At 40.7% G+C, this 25,133-nt stretch overlaps 1 protein-coding gene across 1 annotated transcript; it reads right to left on the reverse strand.

Moving 5' to 3' along the window:
* Positions 1 to 333: 333 nt before the first annotated feature.
* On the reverse strand, positions 334 to 23,106 carry GCLM (glutamate-cysteine ligase modifier subunit). Its single transcript, XM_070746509.1, has 7 exons — positions 22,648 to 23,106; positions 12,675 to 12,740; positions 9,847 to 9,931; positions 6,886 to 6,942; positions 3,070 to 3,272; positions 2,872 to 2,986; positions 334 to 1,988 (listed from the first exon to the last, which is right to left on the reverse strand). Exons 1-7 carry the CDS (start codon positions 22,771 to 22,773, stop codon positions 1,810 to 1,812), a joined length of 831 nt encoding a protein of 276 aa, XP_070602610.1. The 5' UTR covers positions 22,774 to 23,106; the 3' UTR covers positions 334 to 1,809.
* Between the last annotated feature and the right edge of the window lie 2,027 nt (positions 23,107 to 25,133).

The following is a 25,133-nucleotide window of genomic DNA, read 5'->3' on the forward strand; positions in this document are numbered from 1 at the left end:
AAGTTAATTTTAACATCATAGCCATTACAAAGTTAATTTTAAATTAAACAACATACAGTAGTTATTTTATCTATTTCATTAAACTTAACTTGAAATATTTTGCCTGGAAAAAGATCCCTTCTTTCCTTCAAGAACATGTTCTATTTTCACTATTACAGTGGATTGTATTTTTGAGGTAAAAAAAATATTTTAAAACAGATTACAAAGATAGTAATAATAATAAACTATATTTTATGTGAAAAATTCAGCAAGCAAACCTTATGGAAGACCAGTGGAGAATTAGATAAACAGAATCTCCCCAAAACTGATTAAGATTCAAACAGCTTATCTGCATTTTTTGGATCAAGATTTCTTTTAATACATAACTGCAAACTAATAAAACATTCATTCATTACAGAGATTTAACATCTGACAAACTACCGAAAGCTGCTTTCTACAGTTCAATGCACTTTATATTCTAACCCAAATTTTACAAAAACAATAATTCTTTTGTATATTCAGTAACTTTTTTTATTCTTTATATAATTTACTTCAGAATGTTTTCAGATAAATTTTAGTTCAGTTGATGTATTCAGATTTTAAGGACTTCTCCCAACTAACCTGAAACATGGCTTCAATAGAACCTAGTTCCTGGCAAAGGCTGAAATTGGAATTAAGAATACTTTTTCATACTTAATATATTGTGGAATCCAACCACCACCACCTGCTAAATCATCTAATGCAAAATTATTTTAATATAAAGTATAAGAGGTTTCCCTGTTGGAATGGATGTGAATATATGAAAAACATAATAAAGCGTTTAGTAAAACCACCTGTAACATTTTCATTTATAAATTAAAAGCTTAAAATCCAGTTAAAGTTTGCATCTCTTACATAACTTTCATATGTGCATTAATAACACAGAAATACACATTAAAATGGCAAAAATGTACATTGTTGAACTACTAAAATCTCAATAAGCAAACCTTTTTAGAGATAATCTGAATTAAAATATTCATTTAGCGGCAGCAGTTTTTTTTAATTAAGTGCTTAAGAGCATTGAATCAATTTCTTTTGAAGCACCCACAAACTTCAAAGTAACTTATCTGCACATCTGGTTGTTTTTAAAAATTCCTAAAAATGTCTGAAAACTACACCCAGTGCAATGCTGAAATTTGTATATACAACTTCTTTTTTCAAAATATAAGTATGTTTTAACTTTAGCAAAACAAATTTTCAGAAAGTTAATTCTATTCTTCATTGGAGCCATATAATTCTGACTTTTTAAAAAATCAAGATATGCCAAGAGAAAAATACAAACAATAACAAAAAATGTGCATGACTACTCAAACTCTGGTAATACGTTTGAGGCGCAGTGAACTGAATATAAATTCATCTCTATTAAATATTTCATATTTTTTTACTACTTGTGAAGTCACCTGCTTATTCCACCAAAATGTGGTTTATTTAGTTTTCAATCAGCTCAGCAGCCATAAAGTATACCAAGTCAATTATGCCTTACAAATAAAAATACTTCAATCAAAATATAGCTACCTAGATTTTGAATTTATATTAGTCTTTAAAATATTCCAAAAATTACATACAATATCCCTAAATTAGGAAATTTTAATGAAAAACAATATTGTACAGGTGAGCAGATCAACACAGATCACCCTATAGTATGTGAAAGTAAATGAAACTGAAAGAATGAGCTCGAGTACCATCCCATATGCATTCTGGGCTTTATGATAACTTTGTCAATTAAAAAACAACTACTAGGTTCAATATGAAGTAGAGATAGGGTTTCTCCAAAGTAGCCAGTTGTCAGGATCAGTGTTGAGATGATGGGTTCCTTTTAGCTTGCAAGATGTAGCCCTTGGATTTGATAATCCCTCTGCTTTTAACTATGACTGAATACCGCAGAAGCCAGAGGGGAGTCCATTCGTGCCCCTGGCAATCTGGGAGGCTTTCCTGAAGAGCTTCCTGGAAACCCGTTTCACAAAGCAGTTCTAAGAGTTGAACAGATGATAAGAATAGTATTTTAGCACATGTTCTACCAGTATTATTTGATAAAACCAATGTATATCCCCACACTCACTTCATAACATATTGGGTAGCCTACTACAGGTAGTCTTTGACTCACAACCTTTAATTTAGTGACCATTAGAAGTTACAATGGCACTGAAAAAGTGACTTTCACACTTACAAATGCTGCAACATCCCCATGATCAAAATTCAAAAGCTTGGCAACTAGCTCATTAATGATGGTTATGTGATCACCTTTTGACAAGCAAAGTAAATGGAAAAGTCAGATTCGCTCATCAGCTATGTTACTAACTTAACTGCTTTGATTCGCTTAACTGGCAAGAAAGGTCATAAAATGGGACAAAGTTCACTTAAAAACTGTTTCACTTATTAACAAAAATGTTGGTCTCTATTGTCAAGGACTATATACTGTATTAAGTGTTTAAAATTAATATTATTTTGCCTACCCCAAAATTGGGGCAGAATTCTTGGCAACAGAGCTGACATTTTCAAGATGCTACAGTCATTTGAGACTTTTGAGGTTGGAATTCTGTAATTGAAAATAACCAGATCACCAGGGGTATTTCTGGGGCTTTTCATTACTAAAATCCTCTTCTGCACTACTCATCATAAATGTCATCTCATGTAATATATTGTTTCGTTTAATTAATTGGTATTTTGCCACCACCCCACACAAAGTAATGGAAACAAAGAGTTTTTTTCAAAAGTTTTCCAGGCCTTGTTTTCATCCTACCAACCCACACAGTCAGTGGGCTTTAGAAAGTCTTCAGAGTCTTCAGGTTCATTAATAGAATTGTTCTTGTTTATTCTAACAAGGTAATCCTCAGATTTTTAAGGTGACATTACCTTTTGGGTCATTATGAGTTAACAGCTGAATGTCAAATTCTTTTGCAAATAAAGTCAGATCTGGTGGCATCACACAACAGGAAGCAAGATTTACTTGGTTACTACTTGGTTTCACCTAAAATAAATGAAACATTCAATATGTAATAAGGTTTGTGTTTTAACTGAATTACAATTCACAATGATCAGCTTCTTTCTTACCTGTGCCCACCTGAACAGCTGTTCTAGCAATGTTTTATCTAGATCAGAAGTCCCTATAGCAACAATCTGTTTGTTTTGGACCAAGTTTTCAAGTTCTGTCCAGTAAGGCTGTAAATATTCTAAAGAAAAATTAATTCCATCTTCAGTTGGAGGGGGAGAAATGATCACAGAATCTAACTGCTCAACACCAAGAGCTGAACATGCTAAAAATAAACAAAACAAAAAAAATTAGACAATTTTATACATACTTTTAAAAAGCAAAAACTACTTATCTGTAATTCATTCGTTTGTTTGTTCATTTATTGAATTTATATGCAGCCCCTCTGAAGACTCGTGGTGGCTTACAACATATAGAAAAAAAATAGAAATATCCTAAGTCCAATTTTAAGGTTAAAACTAACTAATCTAAAATTCGAGTTCCTTAAAAATCAATCACTCCCATTCAAACAATCAAACATACATTACATTCATCAGCCAGGGGAGTAACATCTAATGTCTCCAGCCTGTCAGCATAAATGAGTCTTCAAGTTCTTGCGGAAGGCGAGGAAGGTGGGGGCAGTATGAATTTATTCAGTCGATTACATTTATTTTCTATTCTATGCAATGAATATTCTATTCTATGCAATGTAAAATATAAAAATAATTATATTCTAGAAAATGTAAAATATAAAAATAATTATAAATTAAAGCAACGTAAAATAAAGTTTGCTTTTAAAAAGATGAATATAAAACCAAAACTAGAAGATACACATCTCTAGCAAAATTATCAATTCAGGAATGGATTAGTCTACAGATTTCTGGAATGTTCCATTCATATCATCCCCTGATTGTGAGAGTTCAGTAATGGTTTGGAGGGCAAACAAAATGATCTGGAGCTCTTCAAGTATAATCCACTCACAAATTAATAATATTTGTATGTTCCTTCAGCATTCATACAGGTACAGCATTTTCACAGTTGTAACAAGTGTCATACATGGTAAAGTGATTTAGATTGCAATGCCACCATAGGCCTGGGAATCTACAGAACTGTAAAAATCCAGCAAAATCATTTTAACTTGCAATGAAGTATCTATACAAAGATGACAGAAATACAGTAATACCTCATGATACGAACTTAATTGGTGCAAGGAGGAGGTTCGTAAGACGAAAGGTTCGTAAGACGAAACATTGTTTCCCATAGGAAACAATGTAAAGTCAATTAATCCGTGCAACAACAAAAAAAACCCGCAAAAAAAACGCTGCCGCCCGGCTGTCACCTTTTAAAACAGCCTGGGGGCTTCGGCGTTGGGAGGCTGCTGAGAAGCCCCCCGGCTGTTTTAAAAGGTGACAGCCGGGCGGCGGGGCTTCTCAGCAAAAGTTCGGGTTTGGGAGGCTGCTTTGAGGAGGCGGGGAAGCCTCTTGCAGCAGCTGCCACAGCCGCCGGCTTCCCCGCCGCTCGCCCGCCGAGGATGCTGACCTGCTGCCTCGCGGGGAAGCCGGGCAAGAGCGATCTTCTGCCGGCCATGGGCGAGCGGCGGGGAGTCACCCATGGCCGGCAGAAGATCGCTCTTGCCCAGCTTCCCCGCGAGGCAGCAGGTCAGCAAGAGCGATCTTCTGCCGGCCATGGGCGACTCCCCGCCGCTCGCCCATGGCCGGCAGAAGATCGCTCTTGCCCGGCTTCCCCACGAGGCTTCCCCCATCCTCGCCTGCCGCCCGCCCGTCCAGAATGCTGACCTGATGCCTCGCGGGGAAGCCGGGCAAGAGCGATCTTCTGCCGGCCATGGGCGAGCGGCGGGGAGTCGCCCATGGCCGGCAGAAGATCGCTCTTGTCCGGCTTCACCGCGAGGCATCAGATCAGCAAGAGCGATCTTCTGCCGGCCATGGGTGACTCCCCGCCGCTCGCATTGGGGTGGGGGGGGCTGTCAGGACACCCCACCCACCCCAGCATCCCGCCGGCTAAGAGCAATTGGGCAGCAGCTTCTGCCGGACACGGGTAATGAGCGGGACAGAGAAGCGGGGAGAATCAGAAGGCTCCTTTGGCGGCTGGAGGCTGCCTGGCTTTGTGTTTTTGGCTGGGGGAGGAAGCAGTAGGACCTTCCTAACTCCACCCCCCCCAGCCAAAACCCCAAAGCCTGTTTGCTGCCACACGATTTAGCCAGGACAGGAGCGAAGTGACGTGGAGGAATGGGGAGCTGAAACCGGGCGGTTTCAGCTTTCCATCCATCCACGTCACTTCGCCGCTAAATCGTGTGGCAGCAAACATGCTTTGGGGGTTTGGCTGGGGGGGAGGGAGTTAGGAAGGTCCTACTTCTTCTCCCCCCCAGCCAAATCCCCAAAGCATGTTTGCTGCCACACGATTTAGCGGCGAAGGGACGTGAAGGGATGGAAAGCTGAAACAGCCCGGTTTCAGCTTTCCATCCATCCACGTCACTTCGCCGCTAAATCGTGTGGCAGCAAACATGCTTTGGGGGTTTGGCTGGGGGTGAGGGAGTTAGGAAGGTCCTACTTCTTCTCCCCCCCAGCCAAATCTCCAAAGCATGTTTGCTGCCACACGATTTAGCAGCGAAGTGACGTGAAGGGATGGAAAGCTGAAACCGCCCGGTTTCAGCTCCCCATTCCTCCACGTCACTTCGCCGCTAAATCGTGTGGCAGCAAACATGCTTTGGGGGTTTGGCTGGGGGGGAGGGAGTTAGGAAGGTCCTACTTCTCCCCCCTAGCCAAAACCCCAAAGCATGTTTGCTGCCACACGATTTAGTGGCGAAGTGACGTGAAGGGATGGAAAGCTGAAACCGCCCGGTTTCAGCTCCCCATTCCTCCACGTCACTTCGCTCCTGTCCTGGCTAAATCGTGTGGCAGCAAACAGGCTTTGGGGTTTTGGCTGGGGGGGAGAAGTAGGACTTTCCAGCAGCCTCCGAACGCCGAACGCGGAAGTTCGGGTTTGTTCGGCTTCGGGAGGCTGCTGGAAAGCCGCCCGGCTGTTTTAAAAGGTGACCGCCGGGCTGGGGAAGTTCGGCTTTGCCGTTCGGCTTCAGGAGTTCGGGGTTCGGGGGGGTGCTGGGAAGCCCCCCAGGCCGGCTGCGACCTTTTAAAACAGCCGCGCCGCTTCCCATCTGTCTCCTGAAGCCGAACACGGAAGTTCGGCTTTGCCGTTCGGCTTCAGGAGACAGATGGGAAGCGGCGCGGCTGTTTTAAAAGGTCGCAGCCGGCCTGGGGGGCTTCCCAGCACCCCCCCGAACCTGGGTTCGGGGGGGGTGCTGGTTCGTAACTCGAAAAAAGTTCGCAAGAAGAGGCAAACATTTTCTGAACCCCGGGTTCGTATCACGAGTTGTTCGTAAGACGAGGGGTTCGTATCTTGAGGTATCACTGTATACTGAAGGGTAGGAGGGGAAAAAACTATATTTTATAAATAGGCTTTGAAATTCAGCTGTGAAATAAAAAGCTACTTTCAAAGCTAACTGAAAAGTTAACATGTTACCTATACTACTTTTCCTTATAGTTCTCCCCTTTCTATAGCCATGCTTTTTTTCTCAATAACCTCAAATAATTTTAATATGTTATAAGAAAAATAAAAGCCTAACTATTGTCAAGGGGCAAAGGAGACTTCTAAGTTTACAAAGTCTCTGTTTTCTTTAGTAATACAAGTTTGCATTTACTTCCCTAGAACGAAAGGACAATCTTTGTTTTTTTGTTGGCTGTAGTTCAAGGACAGAAAGGACATGAAAGTTTTTTTAAAAAACAACTTGAGATAAAGCTGTGGCTTGTTTTAGTTCCCAAAGCATTTTTTAAAATGTACAAAATATAACTGGGCAGTCACTCAAATTTAGATTTTGAACTTACTCATATTGACTGCTTCTCTGATTGATGAGGAGTTTGATCTTGTGACAAAGAGCTTGGCTGAAAATGAGAAGGCAATTGATTGTTAACAAGGAAGGCAAGCAAAATGAAAGATCATGTTTATCTGGCTAAACATAAAAGCTCAAGGATGTAGTGAGGGATATATTTTCAGTGGCATATCACATTTTTTGTAAAAGAAGAAAAGTGTTCCTGGCATCTTCAGTGAAAAGTAGAAAAAAAGTTTTGAATCCAACCACCTCTACAGATATTGGGTTCCGCTATCAAAGTGCAATTGCCATCAGTGTTCCCTCTAATTTTTTTGGGGGGTGGGCGGAAAAGTATAGTGTCTGAGCGGCAGTCCCTTCGGGACTGGGCGGCACAGAAATAATAAATAAATAAACAAACAAACAAATAAAAAACCCACCCTGTTTTGCCTCAGAGAATTTCAAAATAAAATACTGTACTGTGTGTCTATAACAGTGAGCTCATAATAGGGCAACTCTATCAATATCAAAATGCCACTTAAATAGTTGAGCTAGTTTCAAACTAGATTTTGATTTTCTTTCTCTCTTCCTTACTCCCATTCTTTTTCTTTCTCTTTTCCTTCCTCTCTTTCTTCTATCTGTTTCTCTCTCTTCCTCTCTCTCTCCTTCCCTCTCACTCTTTCCCTCTCGGCTTCTGGGCAGGTTTGGAAAACTCTGAGTTGATGATGATTTTTAAGTGAGCGATTGCTCACTGCTCAGCTTAGAGGGAACTATGATTGCCATTAGGTATTTTTTCTGATCTTTATACCTGTTCCAATTTCTCCAAATTCTTCTGAAAGTGTGGGGCTCAGAACTTCTACTTCTCATAGTTTAAAAATTATATTTCTATCGCCAGTCTATAACCGCATTTGTCTTTTTGGCTGTTGTTTCATGTGTTCAGCTTTTCATTCTAACATCCTTTTTTTCATTTATTCTTCCCATCTGAAAGTCCCCCATTCCACACCTATTCCTGATTTCAGTTTCCTCTGCAAACAGTTTTTAGTTTTTTCCTATTTTTATACTATTTTCAGCCTACTAATAGGACCTATCAAAATCACTTATTTATTTAAATAATCAAACTTTGAAACTGTTCATCTTCCTCACAGAGAGACTCCGGAGAGCTGAATAATATTCAGTTGTAAGCCAGTGATGGCGAACCTTTTTGGCAATAATGTGGAAGTGTTGCATGCATGCATATTCATTGGGGCCACACTCAGTGAAAGCCAAATTTCCCATACGCAAAGGAATCACACTCCAGAAAGGCTGCTTCTGGGTTCTGGCATGCATGCTCATCGGACAATCAGCTGGCTGGCACGCATATGCACACCGGTTTTCAGCACTGGCATTATGCTCCAGCACATTTAGCCAAAATTCATCCAAACATAAGTAATAAGTGCTGGAAATGCAAATCTGCCATAGGTACATATTATCATATTTGGTGGTTATGTCCGGAAGCAGAAAAATTTTGGTCTAGGATTCAAAACTGGTTGAAAGAAATGTTAAACTATCAATTGGAAATGAAACCTGAAATGTATCTTTTGGGGAAAATTAGAGGACAGCATAGTAAGGAAGATTACTATTTGTATGCCGCCCCGAGTCTTCGGAGAGGGGCGGCATACAAATCCAAGTAATAATACTATTTGATAATGCATATACAGTAGTACCTCTAGATACGAGCTGCTCCACATGCGAGTATTCCAAGTTACGAGCTGAGACACGAGCAAAATTTCTGTTCAACACCAGAGCTCAAATTCGGGATATGAGCTGAGCGTCCACTAGGTGGCGCAAGAATTCCATTTTTTCCAGTTATCTGGGCGCGAAAAGCCAAATCTAAATGCATTCGTTCGAGATACGAATTGATCGACATACGAGGTCAGCTCTGGCACGAATTAAACTCGTATGTCGAGGTACCACTGTATTAACATCAGCAAGGTTGGTGTTTGCACAAACTTTGAAAAAGGAAAATACACCAAATGAAGAAATAGTGATTAGGAAAATGCTAGACTGTGCTAAATTAAGCAAATTAACATACGAATTACAGAATAAACAAAATAAAGATTACTACACATTTTGGGAAAAATTATATAGTTGGATATAATTGGAAAAAAGAATTGAACCAACGTCTAAGAAAAAGAAATGAATCAATGAAAACAGAATTAAGCTAATTCATTGTGTGTTTGTTTTATATTTGAAAAGTTTGTCTATGTCTGGTTTTGTTTGTTCATTATTAAAATAATATATGTGACACATACAGAATATAGTTTGTCAACTATAAATAAATTAACTGCCTTAGAAATGGCCTTGGAAATGGCCTTGGAAATGGAAATGGGCCGAGAGGCAAAAAAGGAGCTGTGATGTTCCTTCAATATACCAGGGTGATTCGACACAAAAATATGTAACCCTTCCCTGGTACAGAGCTGAAGGGATTGGGTACTGTAGCCTAGAGGTTAATTCTCTGCCTTACAAGGCAAAGGTTGCAAATTCAAGTCCCAGTGAGGGTATGGCTCCCTGATGAGGCCAAAATAAGGCTGAAATAGATCTATCCTAGTCTTCCTTAATTATCAAATTCAGCAAAAACGTGACACACACACACACACACACACACACATAAAAGAAACCTGGGAGACAGACAAGGCTGCATTTGTCAGGAAACATGGCTTTGCGTGCCACTTTGGGCACACGTGCCATAGGTTCGCCATCACAGACCTAAGCTTTGATTTGATGACCTAAGCCACTAGTATATAGGCACATTATTAGACATCACTGTATTACATAGAACTCTCATCCACCAAATGGCTGTCCATTTCAATCCCACATTTTGATGTTATGTAACCAGCTTAACTGGAGATTACTTAACTCGAGTTAAATAAAATAAGGAAAGATCATTCACATTTAAGCAACATTAAGCACAAAACTGATTTTTTTATTATTATTATTTTACCTGAAACTTTCAATTCTTCTCTTTCTTCAGAATTAATCTTTTCTACTGCTTGTGGGAGAGTACAGTCAATAATGTCTGGAATTTCCTGAAATAAATATTTAAGTATTATTTTTATCCTGAAATAATCATGAACAGATTTCCTCTTGAGGCAGCTAAGCATTTCCAATACACTGTCAGCTGCAAAAAGCATAATGACACTTTTAAATATATCTTTGCTCTATGTTTAATTTTTATAAAACCAAATGGATATCTATGATAAAGTTTATGACTCCTCTTGGTCTAAGGCAGGGGTGGGCAATTAATTTTGCCATGGGGCCGCATGAGAAATTGGGATGGTTTTAGAGGGCCGGACTAATATAATTAACTCCGTTCTACCCAATACTGTAAAGACCCAGACCCTGGCCTGACCTAAACACCCAGACCCACTCTACAGACCCCTAATTGTTTGCTTTACGGCAACACGGTGCACCACAGTCACTGCGCTGGTGTGTTTGCGTGATTTCTGTGCTCGGCCACTCTCGGTAGGAGGTCGGGGTCCGCTCCAGTGCGAGGATGAAAGAGCTCACCGCGTCTGCCGGGACTCCTCCGGTTCCTGTTTTTCTCATGATTCATCAGGAAAGCAGGAACCGGAAGAGTCCCGGCAGATGCGGTGAGCTCTTTCATCCTTGCACTGGAGCGGACCCTGACCTCCGTGGACCGGTCACAGATAGCGGGTGGGCCAGTCACAGACAGCGGGCGGGCCCATGGGCCGCCCCTTGCCCAGGTCTGGTCTAAGGTTATCCCCCTGATCCTCCAATTTGCTTGAGCTTTTATGTGAAACTGGCATTATTAGTAAGGGAAAGCAAACCACTGCATCTTGATGCGCATCTCATTTACAGGTCATATGTTCATTCTCAGCTCCGAACACAGGCGTACTGTAGTGTAAATGGGCAGCAATTCCCCTCTCCAATAACCTTCAAAGTACTTTTAAAGTACTCTTCAGATTGTGTTGTTGGGTTTTTTTAATGAACACAAAGAGAACGCCCCTAAAATCCATTCACAAGTTTGCTTCTTTAAAATGAGGATGGAGTGGGATACCAACAGAGTGGCAAAACAGAGCCCACAGGAACTAAATAAACTCACATATTGTACATATGGATGCTGCAAATACAGTGATCCCTCGATTATCGCGAGGGTTACGTTCCAAGACCTCTCGCGATAATCGATTTTCCGCAGTATAGTGGTGCGGAAGTAAAAACACCATCTGCGCATGCGCGCCCTTTTTCCATGGCTGCGCATGCGCAGATGGTGGAGCCGGGGAGCAATGAAAGTGCGGAAGCCGACAAAGATTGCTTTGAATGTCGGCTGCCCCTGCCCCCCCAGCGCGTCCGGCGCCCTCGCCGCTACCGCCCGCCCGATCCACCCCTCTCACCGGCTTTCGGACACGGGTCCTCCTGCAGCAGCGCTGCCGAGCAGATCAGCTGCTGGGCGGCCGAAGAAACCTTCCCTGGGTCTTCCCCGCCGCCCACGCAAAGGGGAAACCCCGATCTTCGGCTCCTCGCTGCTGCCGCGCTGCCGAGCAGATCAGCTGCTGGGCGGCCAAAGAAACCTTCCCTGGGTCTTCCCCGCCGCCCACGCAAAGGGGAAACCCCGATCTTCGGCTCCTCGCTGCTGCCCGCCCGCCGCTCGCCCGCCCGCCCACCGCCCGCCGCTCGAGAGCAAGAGGGGGAGAGATAGAGAAAGAGAGAGAAGGAAAGAAAGAGATGAGAGAGGGAGGAAGAAAGTGTGAGAGAGGAAGAAGCAAGATAGAGAAAGAGAGAGAGAAAGAAAGATGAGAAAGGAAGGAAGAGAGTGACGTCATCGGGTGGGAAAAACCGCAGTATAGCAAAAAAACCATGGAGTATTTTTTAATTAATATTTTTTGAAAAACCGTGGTATAGCGTTTCGCGATAATCGAGATCGCGAAAATTGAGGGATCACTGTAATCTATACGTTCCCCATTAACTACAATTTTAATTTTCCAAAGTTATCAAATCTCATCAGATTTTGGTAATTTTGCAGCTTCTTTCGTATATTTGTAAAACTACCAGAATCTATTAAGATTTAACCTTTGGCCTATTTAGATACAAGGGGGGGGGGGGGGAATCCAGACTGCGTAATAGCGTTTCAAATGTGAAACACTGCCAATTCCTGCTCCACACAGACTTGATGTTCTTATTGTATCTTCAATGATTCAAAAATAGGTGCAAAAAGCACACTGAAACAATTTTGAAACAACTAGGAGCAAGCACTTGATATTTCTTGTTTTATTTTTACTCAATGCTGATAGGTGAAGGCAGACATAATTTCATGCATGTTCCTTAATGAGTCATTTTCTATTTACATTTTATTGTATAAATCTTGACTAGAAGTAGTAACAATTCAAAACTGATTTGTGTTACAAGGTTTTTTAAAAAGCTAATTATCCTATTCCCAGTGAGTGAAATATTATTCATTTAAATAATTTTTTGTAATATTTTTGTTCGTATTTTATTAGTAACAATATTTCTGCTGGGTTTGTAAGAAGCGTATTTGTAGATGTCAATAATCCCTACATCTTTTTCAGTTGATTTTACTGCTTTATTTAGTAGCTTTTATGTTAATTTTTAGGTTTCATTTTTATATTATTCTGACTTACTAGTCTCAACATTTTCTGTTTCTAATATTCTTTTCAGTTACCCTTTCATTTAATTTAATCTTACCTGTCTGGCCCAAAGATCTTTATTTGGTTTTGTAATTTTTTTGTGCTGGTTAATGTTTATAATAAAGACTGGTGGTAATGATTAAAGAAATATGAAAGGATCGCTTACCTGCATTAAATCAGGGCTGATTTTTGAATTCCATTCATTTAAGGTTTTCTGAATGCAATCCCGCAGCTGTAAAGAACATTCCAACATTTACATTTGGTTCCTGTTATTCAATGTAAGAAATAAATTAAACAAAAAACACTGTAAAAACAAATTTCCAGTATTCATCTATTCCTCCTGCCCACAAGCCTATGAATTATGTATATCATAACTTACATACAGCACAACCAACATGAGAGCAAGCAGTAGATGGTACATTTCTAAACTGTTATTCATAGGCTTTATTAATAAAGTGGATATATTCTCTTTAGTGACAAACGAGGGCAGCACTTAGCAAAGTGAGTTTATAAAATAGGTATGGTACTTGCTTACTGTTTGATGGATAATCACTTGGGAATACCAGGGCTCTGAGCTTAGCAGAGGAATGCACTCTTGAGAAAAGCAAGGGCAATTCACTTAGGTACTGTTGTCAAGAAAGTGGCATGAATACATCTATGAAATTACAAGAGGTTGAACTTGAGATTTTAGCAAAGGGAGCAAATAAACTGTCCATTTGGGCAACTATGCTCTGAATCAAAGATAGCATGCTGCTTTTTGTAACACTCTTCCATTATTATCCTCAAGAAGCATCATCAACGTTCAGCCCATCCTTGTAAACTTCCTGGACATATCTGGTTATTTATGGGTGTCACAGTATAACTAGATTAAATTGGCCATCAGCTTGATCTATAACCACTCTACTTACTGCTTCTAAAGTTTCCATCAAATTCAGGAGTTTATCAAAAGGCAAACAACCAGGGAACTGGAATTATTTGATTTTGATCTCTTCTTTACTCTAATACTGGAGAAACTGCAGAAGCAGAAGTTTCATTGTGTAAATCAATAATAATAATAATAATAATAATAATAATAATAATAATAATAATAATAATAAATAATTTATTAGATTAACCACAATGTCTGTCAGAATGTACCTATTAATTATGCATTCCTGCTTAAAAATATAATACCTTAACCTCATTAGCCATAGTCACAGTAGTTTGTTTACTTTTCTAGATCCCACCAAACTGTGGAGTATCTGAAGACAAGTTTACTTTATTTATTATAGCTAAAATTATTCTCTCCTCAGCTGAGAGACACAGGCCAAAATGAATTGTGATATCTCTTTTTAAGAGAGGAAGAGACCTATCACTTATCTTGCTAATTAATCTGTTGTCAAAGAACAGCTCATGGGTGCCATAAATACAGTGTTCCCTCAATTTTCGCGGGGGATGTGTTCTGAGACCGCCCGCGAAAGTCGAATTCCCGCAAAGTAGAGATGCGGAAGGAAATACATCATTTTTGGCTATGAACAGTATCCCAAGCCTTCCCTTAATACTTTAAACCCCTAAATTACAATTTCCCATTCCCTTAGCAACCATTTAGATTATTACTCACCATGTTTATTTATTAAAGTTTATTAAAAATATTTATTAAAGGCGGACAAAAGTTTGGCGATGACATATGATGTCATCGGGCGGGAAAAACCGTGGTATAGGGGAAAAAACTGCGAAGTATTTTTTAATTAATATTTTTGAAAAAACGTGGTATAGACTTTTCGCAAAGTTCGAACCCGAGAAAATCGAGGGAACTCTGTACATCCAATGCCAGCTGCAACAATTGCCAGTTTGCTTCCGATTCAAGGTGCTGGTTTTAATCTTGCCACAGGGCATGCAGCAGGGTTCCCTGGTTACACCAGTCTGTCCCACTAGATCTGGCAAAAAAACCAACACCATGCAGGTAGCATTGGCCAGGGATCTTCATTTGATGGGTACCAGGAGACCTGCCTTCTTTGTTGTGGTGCCCCACCCTATGGGATAGTCTTCCCTCCAAAATAAGATTGGCTCATTTTATACTAGCTCATAGTATTCCCCAAACCTCTCAAGTCTTCACTATGTCGTCAGGCCAGGGGGAGTTACAGATGACGAGGGACCTACTCAGATGGCTCCACTGTGGGTTGTATTTTCACTTTTTAATAAGATTTTTTTTAACATTGCAATTTTCTGTTTCTATTTCTTGTTTTTATTCATTCTCGCTTGCTGCCTAGAGTTCCCAGTGGTGAGATAGGAAGCTATATTATTTGATAGATAAAATAAACAAAAACCCTAATCTTCAAATTAGTAAATTGACAATAGGAAGAACGCATTTTAAACAGCACATTTGTCTATTATTTATTGATGGCACTTTGGGTTCGGTAGGTTCCTTTAATAGGAAACTAATAAATAGTAGTTAAAGCCACAGGTGATTGGACACTGTTCCTCTGTTTTTATTGTATTTATTCCTCACATTTCTATCCCTCCTATCCCAGCTAAGTGCCTCTTTGATTGTTGGTTACTACCAAGAAAGATTCAACTATCAACCTGCCTTCCATTGAGGACCTGTATACTGCACAAGTCAAAAAGAAGGCTGTCAAAATATTTACAGACACCTCACAACAAGGACACAAACTGTTTCAACTCCTACCCTCAAAACAATGCTGTAGAACACTGCACACCAGAAGAACTAGATCCAAGAACAGTTTTTCTACGAACACTCTGCAAAACAAAACTCAAACTATTTACTAAGTCTGCACTACTATTAATCTTCTCATCATTCCCATCACCTATCTCCTCCCACAAATGACTGTATGACTGTAACTTTGTTGCTTGTCTCTTTACAGTGAATATTGACTGGTTCCTAGTATGATTTGATTGCTTTCATTAAGGGTTGTATCTTATGATTCTTGACAAATGTATCTTTTCTTTTATGTACACCGAGAGCATAAGCACCAAGACCAAATTCCTTGTATGTCCAACCACACTTGGTCAATAAATAATTCAATTCGATTCATGTCAATTCAAGTCTATTCTGTTCTTCAACATTTTAAATAAATAATAAGTAATACCTCCAGACTTCTGAGTTATATCTCATGTGTCCTCCCTTGTTTTAACTGTCTCTAGTGCATGCCATTTATCTGTTTGTTTATCTACCTTACACAGCCAACTACTTTATAATGTGAATCCAGTCTAACCATTCTGCACTGGCTTACTAAGTCTCTAAAAGCAGTAATGTGCATTAATATCCACAGAATTCAATGTGTTCATGGATAGTTCTAACTGTTGAAAATACTTCCAGTTTGGACTGGTGATTTCCCCCCCAAAATATTGAATTTGAGAGAATCTTCCACTCATACAGTTATCTACTGAGAAGCTTCAACATGTTAAAACAATTCCGGGATTACACTCAACTTTTGAAAAGTTGGACAAAGCATCTAGAATTCATCACTAGCTTGCATGAACTGAAAGAACACACCCCAAAAAAGAAACATACCCAAAGACTGCATATGCTGGCCAAGATTAGAAGCATGCAATACTCTGGCAAGTCTGAAAGGTATTGTCTAAGAAAGGCCTCTCTAGCATTAGCTAATATCAGTTTTCATGACAACACCAATGAACAATAGTGGTGGTGTATATAGCATGATTGTAAGCAGAAAGCTACTACCCTCCAAAAAGAATACTGCTGCCTGTCCACAGTTGGCAAAAGACCATGGAAATAGGCCAAAAGGCAATTGGGAAAAATGTTATGTGGACAATAAGGCTAAGGTTTGTCAAAAGGTAAATATTACATTCCAGTCTAAGAACCAATCTTTGAAACATGGTAATGGTTTGCTATCTCTGTATCATGGTTTGTTGACTCTGTACCAGGACGCCTTGCCATCCCTGACAGAACTATGAATTCGGAATTTTATTAGCAAATTCCACAGAAATATGTCAGGGTATATATCTGAAACTCAAGAGAAACTGGCTCATGTAGGAAGATAATAACGCAAAACACAAATGTCATAAGACCAAAGATTGGTTAAAGCAGAAGAAAACCAATGTTTTAGAATGGCCAAATCAAAGTCCTGAGCTTAATTCTACAGTAACGTTGTAAAAGGACTCGAGGGAGGAAGTTCATGCAAGGAACTCCTGATTTTGTGCTGTTTTACAAAAGGAATAGGCAAAAAAATTTCCAAGCCAATCTGCAGGACTGATTAACATTTATCAGAAATGTTTAGTTGCAGTTATTGCTGGCTAAAAGGGGTATACATACCAATTACTGAAAACAAAATTCACATTTGGCACGCAGGTAACTCTGGATCGTTATCCTCAATAAATAAATGAACAGGTACAATGGTTTTGAGACATTTAATTGAATTCTCTTTAACTAGTTTTAGAATTTGCATGGAAAACACACTGCATTTAAGTTCCTATTTATGCAGAAATATTGAAAATGCAAAAGAGTTCACAAACCTGTATGAATCAATTACATATTATAAAATATGAATCTTAAAATTTCCTTGATTAGTAAGCCAAACTTTAATTAATTAGGTTTGAAGGGGCTAAAGGAAGTTTGCAGTAAATATAAAATACTTGAGCATAGTTGATCAAGTAACTTTGATCCAATTTTGTTTCCAGTTTTTGTTCTTAACAATAACATGACATATTTAGGTAGTTTAAAAAAACACTTAAGTGTCTCAAGTGTTAACATCTCACAGTAGGTCATACTTTCACATATAACCTGGGGTTAGGAAGCGATTTCCTGCTTTAATTATTATCAGGATTCCATTCTGCAATTACAACCAGGGTGAGGCAAAGATATTTGGCAATACATGCTGCAACAAAACTATTACAGAGTTCAAGGTACTCTCACTTTACATTAAGCTAGAAGTACAGTGTTCCCTCGACTTGGGATACTGTTCATAGCCAAAAATAGTGTATTTACTTCAGCATCTATACTTTGCGGAAATTCGACTTTCGCGGGCAGTCTCGGAACGCATCCCCCGCGAAAATCGAGGGAACACTGTATATTAGAACATTTTAAAATGAAAAAACAGAAAAAAATTATCTTTGCAGGTGTTATTTTGAGTATAACAATATAATCTGGGTCTTAAAAGAAAGGCAGAGAATTGTTTCCCTATTTATTATTATCTCTTTTATTCATTAAACATGAAACTTGGTCAACTGAACAGTTTAAAAAGTGTCACAAATACCACCGACTGGTGCTAATAGTTGATACAGGTTGCTGCCAGCATCCTAGGCATCAACCAAGTATCTTCTTAAAATATATAATGTTCCAATTAACAGAGATTTTTGCAGTTCCGCTGGTGTTATCGCAGAAAGCTGCAATTTCTTGATGTGTTTTGTGAAATTCGTGGACATGGTACCAAGTGCCCCGATGACAATGGATATCACTGTTACATGTTTCATCCATAGCCTTGTAGTTTCAATGGCCAGGTCGCAATATTTCATTTCCCCCCCCAATTATTATTTTTTGACTCTGGCATCTTCTGGTACAGCTATATCAATAAACTGTACTCTTTGGCCCTCAACAACCACGATATCTGGTGTGTTGTGTTCCAAATGACCTGTCTGTATTCAAAAGCCTCACAAGATCTCCACTGTCTCATTTCAGTAAATTATTTTTTACATAATGATCAGTGGACTAATTTAGCAACTCGATCATATGTAGCTTTGTAATCAGTTTGCACAATTTTGCTGCACTCACATGTTAAATGTGAAACAGCTTCAACTTTCTTGTTGCAAAGTCGGCAGTTTGGATTGTTAGTGGATTTTTGTCTCTTTGCTTTCATGGCATTAGTTTGCACTGCTTGAACTTGAGCAGTATTATACCTTCCGTTTCTTTCTTGATGGTTTCCATCTCAAGCCATGCCCATGTAAGGTTGTCATCATATTTTCCTTCAATGTTTTCAAGTGTTGTCCATGCAAAACGTTGGTTTTCCATCTACTTAATCTGTCATCCAGTTGTTTTTCCTTACGTTTTTATAATGTTCTCTGTTTTCACAGCCAGCAGAAATTTTTCTGTACTTTGATTCACATAATCATTCAAACTTCGTTTTTTATTATTGTTATTATTATTAGTCAATGGGCCATGATGCTAGGAGCTACCGTGTTTCCCCGATAGTAAGGCAGTGTCTTACTATCTTTTTACCCCCAAAAGCCCCACTGTGTCTTACTTTGGGGGTATGTCTTACATCTCCCCGCGCGCCTTCGCCTTCCAAACTCCCCGCGCGCATTGCTTCCAAGCTCCCCGCGCGCCTTCGCATTCTCCCCGCGCGCCTTCGCCTTCCAAGCTCCCCGCGCGCATTGCTTCCAAGCTCCCCGCGCGCCTTCGCTCGCCTTCGCTCGCCACCGCCTCTTCCCCTGCCGAAGCTCAGCTGCAAGCGGCCAGCGAGGCCGATCGGATCCGAGGCGAGCGGCCGGAGCTGCGCCCTCCTTCGCCCGCCTCCTTTCCGCTCGCCTTGGAGCCGCTTGCAGCTGAGCCTCGGCAGGGGAAGAGGCGGTGGCGCCGCGGCGAGCGAAGGCGAGGGGCACGCAGGGAGCTGCCGGAAAGGAGGGCGCAGCTCCCTGCGCGCCCCTCGCCTTCGCTCGCCGCAGCGCCACCGCCTCTTCCCCTGCCGAGGCTCAGCTGCAAGCGGCCAGCGAGGCCGCTCGGCTCCGAGGTGAGCGGAAAGGAGGCGGGCGAAGGAGGGCGCAGCTCCGGCCGCTCGCCTCGGATCCGATCGGCCTCGCTGGCCGCTTGCAGCTGAGCTTCGGCAGGGGAAGAGGCGGTGGCGAGCGAAGGCGCGCGGGGAGCTTGGAAGCAATGCGCGCGGGGAGCTTGGAAGGCGAAGGCGCGCGGGGAGAATGCGAAGGCGCGCGGGGAGCTTGGAAGCAATGCGCGCGGGGAGCTTGGAAGGCGAAGGCGCGCGGGGAGAATGCGAAGGCGCGCGGGGAGCTTGGAAGGCGAGCGAAGCTGCAAGCGGCCTCGCTGGCCGCTTGCAGCTGAGCTTCGGCAGGGGAAGAGGCGGTGGAAGAGGCCGCGGCAAGCGAAGGCGAGGGGCGCGCGGGGAGCTTGGAAGCAATGTCATCGCCCCCCCCCCGCAATACCGTTTATACCGTGTTTCCCCGAAAGTAAGACATATGTCTTACTTTCGGGGTATGGCTTATATAAGCCGACCCCCCTGAAACCCCCCATATGTCTTACAATCGGGGGGGTCTTACTATCGGGGAAACACGGTATCTTTGGGAATGTTTATAGAGGCCCAAGATTAATGCAGACTTTTAAACTTTTATTATTACTGCTGATCAAACTTTTGTCTGTTCACATTCCTGGCTTGAAATATAAAATTCTAAATCAACAATTTGGCCCTTACATGTTCCACAACATGCCACTATTTTCGTGCCTGGATGAAAATACTATTTTACCTTCTTTTCCTGGAGGCGTTTCCCTTTACCAGAAATACCTTTAAGGCACCTTTGTAGTCTTGTCTCATGGGCAGGAAGCATTGCCCAATTTTTACTAGAATTTTTACTTTACAGTTATGGAACATGTTGACTTTGTGGACTCTATTTTGCCAGTGTATAAAAGCACTCCCTAGCAGTAGAAAATTTCCATTTATCATAAACTCGAACACTGAGATCGCCACAATTAATATTCATCAGATTATAACATGTATTTCTTAAAGTTAAAACAACTATCCTACACACCATTTGTAGATGGTATGTTGTGTATGTGTACATCATCATCATCATCATCATCATCATTATTAATTAGATTTGTATGCTGCCCCTCTCCGGAGACTCGGAGCGGCTTACAACAACAAAACAATACAAATCCAATAGTTTAAAAAGACAATTTTAAAACCCTTAACATAAAAAACAATCATACATCCCATACAAACCATACATGAAAAGGCGAGGGCCCAGGGGAATCAATTTCCCCATGCCTGACGACAGAGGTGGGTTTTAAGACGTTTGCGAAAGGCAAGGAGGGTGGGGGCAGTCCTAATCTCTGGGGAGAGTTGGTTCCGGAGGGTCAGGGCCGCCACAGAAAAGGCTCTTCCCCTGGGTCCCACCAGGTGACATTGTTTCGTCGACGGGACCCGGAGAAGACCAACTCTGTGGGACCTAACAGGTCGCTGGGATTCGTGCGGCAGAAGGAATTATATATAACTTATGATAGGACAAACCAAAAAGAGGAAATAACTGAATGGCACCACAATTCCCAATTAGACTAATTTATATGTTTCCTCATGCAGCAAAAAATTATACCTGAAGAATAATGGATTGGTTGCAATTCTGAAGCTATCCATCCTGTAGCAACTACTATTAACATGCTACAACTCTTCCCTGCCCATAGATCCTGCAAAAGTGCCAAAAGCCAAGCCCCTACTTCTTCTAACTAGAGTACAAGAAAATTTAAATATTTATTTACAATCTTGAATATCTGAGAACATTTGTTACTAGCAGGAAGGAGGAAAAGAGCTTCAAGTGGAACTGCAATATGGAATATCCCACTATAGTTTAACAAGAGGTTCAGTTTTATCTTTTGAGACATGAACAGGGATATACTTTTTAATTACACCCATGCAATCAGCTCTATAACCATACAATGGATGGATACAGTTAACTTTATTACTACCCTACTACTACTATATTCTCTACTATTGCTATACTGTATATATTTTATGGCCAGTGTTTATCTTCACAAACACTCATATCTATGTACAGACAAGTACAATCTCCCAGACTCCTGTAATTAGTATTAACACTTTATGAACTTATCTTCAGCTTTTCAAATATTTATGCCATAATAAATGTGAAACTTTGTCGTACAACAGAGTTTTACTTCAACCCATTCAAAGTCAATTATTCTGACAGATAGCACAGTCAGATCTTTTGGAAACTTTTGTATGCTTCTATTACACAACCAAGTCCACATAAATATAAATATTATAATCTTTATACAGATTGTATTTTTATTTTATTCATCACTTGAATGATGGATTTTCATTTTTTTTAAAAAAAATCATATACCAGCTTTTTAAGTGTTTTTAGGCTTTACAGCAATTTCACAGCTTATTCCTTCCCTTTGAACTCTATACCTGATTGTCCCTACAAGACTTTTTGTGGTCAGTTAAGTCCAGAGTTCTTTCCTTTTTAAAATTTAATATATTTATTAAAGAATCAAGCAGATTCTTTAATAAATATATTATATCAGACATAACCATCTGCTTCTATAAAATACAGAACTGGCTATCTGAAGTTATCAGAAACTGAAGCTCTTGTGGATTTATCTGATTTCACAGAATGATCTGACATTTTGACAGCCACATATTGGAAAATCAAATTTTATCAAACAGAAAATATTCCTAGGACGTGCAACTAACTTCTGAGGAGCAACATTCAAGCACCTAGAGTTCTTTGCTTGGGAAGGCCCAAGCAAAAAATAATAATAAAAATACTGTGTATTGCAAGGCAGCGTTTTATATAGATGGCTTGCTAGATCAGCCTTAAATTAGTGATATAACAAACCTACATTCTGAGATTCCAAACCACCCTTATTATATATGAGTCATTCTTTGTCAAGTGGACCAGGTGTCCACTTGACTGATTTTTGCAGCCTTATTTGAAAAGAAACCATCACAAAAACAACATATAGGATAGGAAAAACGTGCTCTTTCTAATGAAATAAAAATGAAGATGATTGAAGGTGAGAAAACAGAGAGCTCTGTTTCATCACTTTCAATCTTCATTAATAGAAAGAGTAAGTTTCCCCCCCCCTATCGCTCTCTGTTTTCTCACCTTCCATCATCTTCGTTTTTATTTCATTAGAAAGAGCACTTTTTTTCCTATCACATATGTTGTTTTTGTGATGGTTTCTTTTCAAATAAGGCTTCCGTTTCACCTGGTCCCCTTGACAAAGAATGGCCCACATAGGGAGCGCAAGATCCCTCCCAACTCATCTGTTCAAAGTCGCTCACCACACCAGGTTTTATTTTTATTTTTTTTGCCGTCGATCTATCCGCATTCAGTCGAAGCTGGGGGAAAAAAAATAACCAATGCAAATCGCCCCCCCCCTACACACCTAACACCCCATCACCACCCCTACCACATCTCTTCGTTTTAAAGCCCACCTCCTCGTTGGGGGTGGCCGGACATTTCTTCCGTAAGCGGCCCCAGTTGAGCAGGTTTCCGGTTTGCAGGTTGAGGGTGCGCGCTTGTCTCAGCAAGACGGCCGCCCGGCCGCTTTCCGTCCCCATGCCGGGAGTCTCCCGGATGCCGCGCTTCTCGCTTCTTCTCTTCTTTCGGCGAGGAGGAGCCGCTACGCCGCCGCGCTCGGTCGGGAAGTATATAAGCGCACCGCCTCGGGGAGCGGATGACTAAGCGAATAAAAGCGCCTAGTCACCCTGCCAAGCTCCAATCACATGGCTTGGCCACAATAGGGGCAGGTGGCCGCCGGGCAGAGGAAAGGAAAGGAGCGGGGGGCGGCCACTGCGCTCTGGTCAGCGGAGGAAGCGCGCTGCCGGGAACAGCCTGAAATGCTGAGCGCCCGGCTTTAGCTCCTCCCCCAAAGAAAGCGCAGCCCCGCCGTCGGCGCATGCCCGAACATCCCGAGCATGTGTGCCGTAGATGCAACCGAGTGGCAACGGGTACCCCGCCGCTTTCCGGGAGACCGGAAAAGCGTTTGAGTAGCGCCCTCTGCCGGTTGCCGGGGGCATTTCTACCTCTTCGCCGCCCGTATTGTACACAAGGGCAAGCACTGGGCTTAACAATTCATTTAGTGATTGTTCAACATTACAAAGGTGATGAAATAAGTGACTTGTGAGTGTTTTTCTCGCTTAATGACCATTATTATTATTATTATTATTATTATTATTATTAATTCTATCTATCTATCTATCTATCTATCTATCTATCTATCTATCTATCTATCTATCTATCTATCTGATTGATTTCTAGGCCACCCTTCTGAGACTCAGAGCAGCTTGCAGCATAACATTACGCGTTTAACACAGAAATCAGAATGAATCTAAAACAACCCGATCTAATAAAAAAAACCTTTAAAAGAGTTTACTCAACTACCACATCTCATACATCAATCTATCATACCAATCATTCAATCAATGGCAGGGGCTGGAATAAAATGACCAGTTCAACAGCCCCAGGCCTGTCGGCACAAATGTGTTTTCAAGTTCTTCCGAATGGCTGGGAGAGTAGGAACAATGCGGATCTCGGGGGGGGGGGGGGAGGAGAGAGGAGTTTATTCCAGAGGGTGGGTTGCAATTTTCTTGATCCCCCCCATCAAATGATCAAAATTATTATTATTATTATTATTATTATTATTATTATTATTATTATTATTATTATTATTATTATGATTTGTATGCCGCCCCTCTCCGCAAACTCAGACAATGGCAACTAGATGGCTCAGTGGCTAGGACACTGAGCTCGTTGGGCAGTTTGAATACCTAGTATAGGTGTCCTGAGTGAGCAGGGGGTTGGACTAGATTATTTCCAAGGTGCCTCGGTGGTGTAGTAGTTGGAGTGCAGTACTGCAAGCTACTTCTGCTGATCACCGGCTGCCAGCAGTTTGGCAGATCGAATCTCAGTAGACTCAAGGTTGACTCAGCCTTCCATCCTTCCAAGGTCGGTAAAATGAGGACCCAGATTGTTGGGGGCAATGTGCTTACTCTCTGTAAACCGCTTAGAGAGGGCTGCAAAGCACTATGAAGCGGTATATATAGTAAGTCTAAATGCTATTGCTATTGCCTTCCAGTTCTGTTACTGTTAACTGTTTCATGTTGATGATGGCTGCAATATTCTGGGATCATGTTTTCAAGCTTCTGCAACCTTCTGACAAGCAAAATCAATGAGGGAGCCAGGTTGATTTATCAACTTAACAAATGCAATGGTTCACTTAGCAACTGTTGCGAGAAAAGTCGTAAAATGGGGAAAACCCACTTAACCCATGTTTCTTTTAAAAAAAAAATATTTTTATTATTATTCAAAAAGACAAACAAAGACAGACAACATTAAACATTTAAGGAGCTACCATTGCTCTGCTTGTCGTAGAAGTCTAACTAATACAAAAATATAAAACCCTAGCTATTGTCAGATCAATAAAGAAATGTCACACGTGCACATTACGTTTTTATTAAATTTAACTCTATATTTTTTATATTAATCCTATTAATTAAATTTCTTTATAAAACATTGTGTACTTGTTCAATAAAAACGAAGTATTAATAATGCAAGGAAAAACAAAAAACACTTCTAACTTAACCCATGTTTCATATAGCAAAGCAAATTTTGGGCTCAATTGTGGTCCTAACTCGAGGAGTACCTGTACTTACTTCAGTTTTAAGTTTGAGGGTACAGTATCTTGCATTGGGGCATGCCATAGGACACAAGAGTTACACTAATATCAAAGAAATGGTGGAATAGAATATTAAAGAAAGAGTGACAATGGAGGGACAAAAGGAAATGTGAATGACAAAAATTGAATTAATTTTTAAATTTATTTTAAATAATTAAATTGAATTGCTCAGTTATCCTACGGCAAGTTGTTCTGTGGCAAGTTAGGTGCGGTGAGTTGTCCCACAGCAAGTTGGCAGTTGTG

The sequence above is a fragment of the Erythrolamprus reginae genome, chromosome 3, assembly GCF_031021105.1.
Source record: "Erythrolamprus reginae isolate rEryReg1 chromosome 3, rEryReg1.hap1, whole genome shotgun sequence".
In the NCBI taxonomy this organism is placed as follows: domain Eukaryota; kingdom Metazoa; phylum Chordata; class Lepidosauria; order Squamata; family Dipsadidae; genus Erythrolamprus; species Erythrolamprus reginae.